This window comes from Ammospiza nelsoni, chromosome 8 (assembly GCF_027579445.1).
Source record: "Ammospiza nelsoni isolate bAmmNel1 chromosome 8, bAmmNel1.pri, whole genome shotgun sequence".
Taxonomy (NCBI): Eukaryota; Metazoa; Chordata; class Aves; order Passeriformes; family Passerellidae; genus Ammospiza; species Ammospiza nelsoni.
In genome coordinates this window covers 29,727,886-29,735,049 of record NC_080640.1, presented here as the reverse complement: position 1 = coordinate 29,735,049, position 7,164 = coordinate 29,727,886, and the positions used below count along the sequence as shown (strand labels likewise).

Here is a 7,164-nt window from a genome sequence, read left to right as displayed (position 1 = left end):
CTCTCCCTCCCCTCCCCGCCCCGAGTGCCCACCGCCAGCCGGGAGCGCCGCTCCCCCGGCCGCCCCGCTGTCCCCATGATGACCGCCAAGGCGGTAGACAAGATTCCGGTGACCCTCGGTGGGTTCGTGCACCAGCTCCCCGAGGGCATTTACCCGGCGGATGACATCTCCGCCGCGCTGCCAACTTCGGTCGCGATCTTCCCCAATGCCGACCTGGCAGGGCCGTTCGACCAGATGAGCGGTGTGGCAGGAGGTAAGCGGAGCCCTCGCAGGTGCGGGCCGGGCCGCCTGCGGAGAGCGGCGGGGCGGCGGAGACTCGGGGCGGCGGGCGGGGGTCGGACTGGGACGGGGCGCCGGGACCCTCTCCGGGGCTCTCCCGCCGCCCGGCCGGATCCCCGCCGCCCCTTCGCGGCAGCCCTACCTCCGCACCCAGCTCGGGGGGGAAAGTTGCAGTCGGTTCGGAGCCCCCCTGCCTCCGGAGCGCAACATGTGCGCGCCGCAGCCCCGCGCTGGGCCGGGGCGGGCGGTGGCTGGGACCGGTGCCGGTCGTCCGGCGGGTGGCGGCGCGGAGGGCTGACCTGCTCCTTGCCCCCCCAGACGGCATGATCAACGTGGACATGGGCGACAAGCGGGCCCTGGACCTGCCCTACGGTGGCGGCTTCGCCCCCAATGCTCCGGCTTCCCGCAATCAGACCTTCACCTACATGGGCAAATTCTCCATCGACCCGCAATACCCTGGCGCCGGTTGCTACCCCGAGGGCATCATCAACATCGTGAGCGCGGGGATCCTGCAGGGGGTCAGCACGCCCTCCTCCGCCGCCTCCTCTGCCGCCTCCTCCGCCTCCTCCGCCGCCTCCTCGGCCACCGCCGCCTCCGCCACCTCCCCCAACCCGCTGGCCGGGGCCCTCGGCTGCACCATGGCACAGGGCCAGCCAGCCGACCTGGAGCATCTCTACTCGCCTCCGCCGCCGCCCTACTCGGGCTGCGGTGACCTGTACCCGCAAGACCCCTCCTCGGCTTTCCTGCCCGCCGCCGGCGGCGGGGCACTGCCTTTTCCCCCGCCGCCCTCCTACCCCTCACCGAAGGCGGCGGCGGCCGACGGCGGGCTCTTCACCATGATCCCCGAGTACGGCGGCTTCTTCCCGCCGCCCCAGTGCCAGCGGGAGCTCCACGCCGGCCCCGACCGCAAGCCCTTCCCCTGCCCCCTCGACTCGCTCCGCGTCCCGCCGCCCCTCACGCCGCTTTCCACCATCCGCAACTTCACGATGGGGGCGCCCCCGGCGGGCGCCGCCCCCGGCAGCGCTCCCGGCAGCGGCGGGGGCGAGGGTGCGGGCGCCCGGCTGCCCGCCGGCGCCTACAGCCCGCACCACCTGCCGCTGCGGCCCATCCTGCGGCCCCGCAAGTACCCCAACCGGCCCAGCAAGACGCCGGTCCACGAGCGGCCCTACCCGTGCCCCGCCGAGGGCTGCGACCGCCGCTTCTCCCGCTCCGACGAGCTCACCCGGCACATCCGCATCCACACGGGCCACAAGCCCTTCCAGTGCCGTATCTGCATGCGGAACTTCAGCCGCAGCGACCACCTCACCACCCACATTCGCACGCACACCGGCGAGAAACCCTTCGCCTGCGACTTCTGCGGCAGGAAGTTCGCCCGCTCCGACGAAAGGAAGCGGCACACGAAGATTCACCTGCGCCAGAAGGAACGAAAAGGAGCCGCCGCCGCCGGCGGGTGCCCGCAACCCGGCGGCGGGAGCGGCACGGCCGCCCTGGCCCCCTGCGCGGCGCGGACGCGGACGCCCTGACGGCGCGGGACGCGCAGGACCCAGCGCGGAGCCGCCGCCGAGCGCGGCGGGCGCGGAGCGGAGCGGGGCCCGGCGGGGCGCGACGAGCACCTGGCGGCGCCGCGGGGCTCCCCCGGGCCGGGGCGGGCCGGAGCGGCGGGTGTACATAGGGGCTGCGGCGGGAGGATGGATGCATGCAGTGCCGTCGTGGTGAGGTGTCCTTGGTGCCTTGTGTGGTGTAGAGCCCGGTCCCCTGTCTGCATGTGGGGGGTGCCTTACCGATCCGCTCCGACGACAGCGGCGACACCGAGACCGGAAAGTTTTTCCCTCCCTGGTTTTAGTATGGCTGTACATTTCTGCCTATTAATATTGGGATTTTTTTTTTTTTTTAGAGACTATATTTTTGTACGCACTGGTTTGGGGTTTTGGTTTTGTTTTCCTTTTTGGTGACTTGAAAGTGTTCCGTTTGTAGTAGGACTTGGGACAGGATGTAAATACTCGGGCTGGGACCGGCGCCCGTGGTCGGCCGGCACCCAGTGCGCCGCAGGTAACACGAATAATGCACAACCACTAACAGGGGCTGGAAGGAGAGGGGGGTATCTTTATCTTTCTGGCCACTCTGTAAATAAACTTTTCGACAATAGGGTAGGTGCTTACAAAGTTTATAAAAGACGACAAATAAATCTCTTAATTATGCTAAATTGACATCTTTATTTCCGTAGGTTCCCTGGCCTGACCCAGGGAGGGGTTTATCCCCCGCTCGTCCCCGACCCGCGCCGGGTCCCGGCGGCGGAGGGCTGCGGGGCAGCCCAGCCCGGGTCCGATGGGCGCACCGCACCGCCCCGCAAAGCCTCGGCGTGGAAAACCTGCGGCCTCGGCCCCAGCGTACAAACACTCGCTTTTGGGCGCGGGAATTTCCCTCGGAGACGAGAGACGGGATAATATTAACCAGGGAGCGGGGTGGGTTTTTTTTGACTCATTCTGTTTTGTTCCGCGGTTACGATCCGCCCCAGGCAACCTCCGCGAGTGGGCTCCGGAACAGTGCGTACCGCCGCCCCGACGGCCGCCGCTCGGGGGAAGCGGCTCCTGGCGGCGCGGGGCTGCGCGGGCGGCGCCGCGCCCGCGCTCGGGGGCTCCGCAGCGGCCCGGGGCGGCGGCGCTCACCCCCGCGGCACAGCCCGACTGTTTTTCTGAACCCACATGGCCGCAATATCGTGCCTTTTTTTTTTTTCCTTGTAAGCTTATTTTGGTTAATGTTTTTTTAAATGCTATCCCGGCCTCGGCCCACCCTCGGATCCCGCCATCGGCGCAGGGCCGTAAGCGCCCCGCGGGCTTGCCCCTCTGCCATGCAGATCCCTGGTGCGGCCCGCACTGCAGAACTGAGCTGTGCAGGATGGGCATCCCTAATGCCACAGCCCCGCACAGCAGGGCGAAGGGGTTGAGTTCTTTCTTGGTGGTTCCCGGCCTCTGCTTGCCCAGGTGTTAGGTCCCATAGTGCAAAGCCCCAGCAGCACCTGCCTTTTCTGTCTGATAGAAATCCCTGCTTCCCATTTTCTGGAAGTCATGCCGGCTTTTGGGGCAGCTGCTCTTCCATGGGAGCTGAAGTCACAATCTGATTCTGAATCAAGACAGCTTTTAAAGTTGGGCATGGATCAGCCTGTGCAGGGGAAGCCGTGCTCACTGCCCCACCATCCACCTTAGCAGCACAAGTAAGCCTTCACACCCTGGTTTGCAGTTTTGCCACCTATTCCCACGTGGTCCTGGCTCCCAAGAGACCACAGCCTGCTGCTGGAGGGATGTCATACAGAAGCTGCAGCCTCCTCAACTGCTGGGCTTCTGAAGGCACCACCACAGCTCGGTCACAGCCAGAGCATCTTAAGAGAAACTGGTATCTCAGCCACCCAAACACACAATCCAAGGCTCCCCCTGCACTGTCCAAACTACTGTCACCAGCCATGCTACAAAATTAAAACCAAAATTAAAAGCAAAAATCATATAAACAACACTGAAATAGTAAAAGAGGTGAACTAAGGAAACTACTGGTGACTAGTGTACGGCTACAAGAGCATCATCTCACATGGCACAGTATCAATGGTGCTAGACTCCTGTGTGTGCCTTACATTGAGGGGCAGCTTCAAAAGCAGCAATAGTGTATGTGCCTGGATTTGCCTGCAGGATCTGGGCTGAGAATCCAGTGCTAAGCATCGCCTCCCAAGGAAAAGCCGGTCCCACTGTTCGGACTGTCAGGCAAAGGAAACTAGAGCTCGGTACCGTGCTTGGCTCAAGGCTGTCTTACTTGTGAAGGAAAGTAATGACTGGTCACTGGTGAGATATCCTGTATTTATTCTACAATTCAGCAATAACAGTTATTTTGCTGTTGTGAAAACACAATAACCAGACTGCAGAGAGAAGGAATGGCATTACAGACTTAAACCTTCTGCTTACAGATATCCAGAACATAGGAAGTAAGTTTCAACTAGTGAGTAAGCAAGAAGTTACACAAAGAGGCTTTTAAAAAAAATGCATCTCAGGTTTTCTTTGCTATTTTTCCAGCTTTAAATATTTTGATAATAACACCTTAATTAAAAAAAAAAGGAAAAAAAAAAAAGAAAAAAAAGGAAACAAAAGGTTTTGCCATGGTTAACAGCACTCTGCGGCGTGACCATGCTGTCCTCTTCAGAAAGATGCATTAAATACTGTCCCACTAAACATCTTGACTAGGTTTTCACATGGAGGAAAAAAATTAAAAACTCAGCAGACAGACCTAAGGGGAGGATAGAGCAGATAGGATAAAAAATGCTCACTGTCGCAGTTTGTTTGTCCAGTACAGCTGTTTGCATGCACCATGCTATCTTCTTTGTGGACTTGTGAAAAAGGATAACTGTCTTTGTTAGGCTTGGAGAGAGGTAGAAACAGGCTGTAACACAGGGAGGCATTGCCTTATAATTAATGACTACATTCGATCAAGAATTGTTAAACATTAACTAATGCTAAGCTGCAGGGGAATTCCAAGAAAAACAGGTAAGCCAGCTGCAGAAATATCAGATACCTTTAAATGCTCAAAGAATAAATGGAAATTGCCTGAAATAATTTCTACCAATTTTTCCTTGCAAAAGAATTAATCCATGGATGCATAATGCTGACTGTATATTACATTCATTCTTTCACAGGCCGGGAAAAAAAAAAAAAGCAGCAATGCCATATCAGAATCATTTAAAAATTCACACATACAAGCCACTGTACAGGAAAAACAAGTCTGCTTTTACAAATACACAGAAAAGTAAAGCCAGTTGTGAAATGATTCCTGGAGCAGGCTGGTACATCACTCAGGAGGTTGCTAACTTGCGTTTTCTTACTCAAATTCTCAATCAGGACTAAGATGGCCAAGGCTGCCCTGGCCTGGGTTTGTGGTATGAAGTGTGCATTAGGATGAACAGGCACAAGACCAGTCCCTGCAGCACAGATGGGGCACTTCACCTGTAGAAAAACTCTCTTCTGTGTTAGAAAGATTGCATCCCTTCCCTTTCTGTGGACAAACTGCATCTCCGGACCACTTCCATCATAGCAAGGCGGAATTCGTGGTCTCTCTTCCACTCTAGGTTTATTTAAAAGCCTTATGAAAAAGTAGTCCTTATAAACAGTATAAAGAGGGAAACTGCAAGGCCTCAAAAGCCCAAAGCGTTCACATATAAAAACACAGACCACGCTTTAAAGAGAAGACATCAGGTCAAATCTTAGCAGTACCTAGGTATGCGCTGCTGTATACTGAGGGTTTGCAAATACGCCGTGTTTCTAGAATAGCTTTCACAACAGTGGATAGTTGTTTTTTCTTTTATGATGCCCAGTTTCTGCCACTGCTGCATTAGAGGTTCCAAGCGAGGTTAATCAGCAGCTGTCTCCTTCTAGCTGAAGGAAGTATGCATAGATGCACTCAGTAATTCTCAGTTGCAATAGTGAGATCTTGTATATGACACTTAAAAGAACTGTTGAAAAATAACTCTGAACCTGACAGTGTCCATTTGGAGCAGTTATTTCCTTAACTCCAGCCCTGGGGATTGATCACTGGCATTTGCTGGAGGAGCATGTCCTGGCTCAGGAGTTGTTCTGGATTTGTTATTTACTAGCAGGGTACAGCTCTTCTTGAGAGTCGCTCTGGAGACAGTCCCCAAAGGCTGTAGCCAGACCAACGTCCCTTCCCAAACTCAGTGGGTAGAGTGCCCTGGTCCCGTGGTGCCAGCTGGCTCTAGAAGAGGGAACCCCACTGGGAAAAGCTGGGGAACTGTGTGAAAATTCTTATTGCATTTACTCTCCCTTTGGAGCCTGAACCCCTCTCCCTGATAAGTGGCCCTAACTATTTACACAGGATGCTGGAATATTTCCCCGACCCTTCAGCTGAGCAGCTTAATCATGCTGCTCCCGCACATCGGCCCCAAGGGCATAAACACGTTCTGGCGCTTTATTTCCCCGACTCACGAAGCCCGCGATCAGAGGAAGGCTCTGACCCACGGCGCTCCCGCGAAGCTCCAGCCCGCACGGGACACCGCTGTCCGTCGGGCTCGGGGGGCGGCCGGTTCCCCTCTCGGCGGGGCGAGCGCACATCGTCCCTAGCGGCCGCCGCCCGGCACGGGCCGCCGGCGGCGACTCAGAGGCAGACGCGAGGCCCAGGGTAGGGCTCGCCCCCGCACCAGAAGTCGGAGGCCTGCGGGGTCTCCATCAGCCACACCTCTCGCGGCAGCGCGGGCGGCTCCGCGCCCGCCGGCGGCCCCTCCAGCAGCCGGTAGTAGTGGCAGTCCCGGCCGTGCTGGGGGTCGTAGGGCGGCGCCAGGATGTCGAGAAAGGCGGCAGGCCCGTCCACAGCATCGATTTGGTGGAGATTGTCGGTGTGCGGCGAGAGCAGGCAGGGCGGCGAGGCGGGCGTATAGTGCTGGCGGGAGCGGAAAAGGGCGCGCAGGCACGGCCCGCTGCCAGCGGCGGGAGGCGGCGGGGCGGAGGCCGCCCCGGAGGGCAGCGTGTCCATGCAGGCGATGCGCAGCGTGCCGTACAGCACCTTCAGCATGCCGTTCATGCCCGGGTGGTCGTGTAGCGGGATGCAGGCGCCGCTCCGCAGCAGAAACACGCCCATGCTGAAGTTCTCCGTCTCGCAGATGTGCATGTAGCTGACGGGAGGCACCACGCCGGCCCACGGCGGACCCCCGCCGGACGCCGCCGCCGCGGCCGACGGCCCCCGCGGCGCCAAGTGCAAGTCCTCGGCGCGCACCTTGTCCAGCAGCTGCTGCAGGCGGTGCAGGTTCTCCCCGAAGGCTGGGCCCGCCGGGCTGCGGAAGGTGATGCGCGCCTGCCGCGCCACCCGCTGGATCAGGGAGGCCATGTTGTCCCGGGGCAT

General features: G+C 59.0%; 2 protein-coding genes across 2 annotated transcripts; one reads left to right on the top strand and one right to left on the bottom strand.

Annotated features, from left to right (window-relative positions):
• Positions 1 to 1,802, top strand: EGR2 (early growth response 2). Its single transcript, XM_059477449.1, has 2 exons — positions 1 to 253; positions 598 to 1,802. The coding sequence occupies exons 1-2, from the start codon at positions 76 to 78 to the stop codon at positions 1,800 to 1,802; spliced, it is 1,383 nt and encodes a 460-aa protein (XP_059333432.1). The 5' UTR covers positions 1 to 75.
• Positions 1,803 to 4,100: 2,298 nt separating this feature from the next.
• Positions 4,101 to 7,164, bottom strand: ADO (2-aminoethanethiol dioxygenase). The gene has a single exon (XM_059477494.1). It carries the CDS (start codon positions 7,162 to 7,164, stop codon positions 6,424 to 6,426), a length of 741 nt encoding a protein of 246 aa, XP_059333477.1. The 3' UTR covers positions 4,101 to 6,423.

Excerpts from the sequence above, each read along its gene's own strand:
- ADO (XM_059477494.1), bottom strand. The coding sequence starts at position 7,164 with ATGCCCCGGGACAACATGGCCTCCCTGATCCAGCGGGTGGCGCGGCAG.
- EGR2 (XM_059477449.1), top strand. The coding sequence starts at position 76 with ATGATGACCGCCAAGGCGGTAGACAAGATTCCGGTGACCCTCGGTGGG. Across the intron at positions 254-597 it reads GATGAGCGGTGTGGCAGGAG|ACGGCATGATCAACGTGGAC; the intron begins GTAAGCGGAGCC and ends TTGCCCCCCCAG.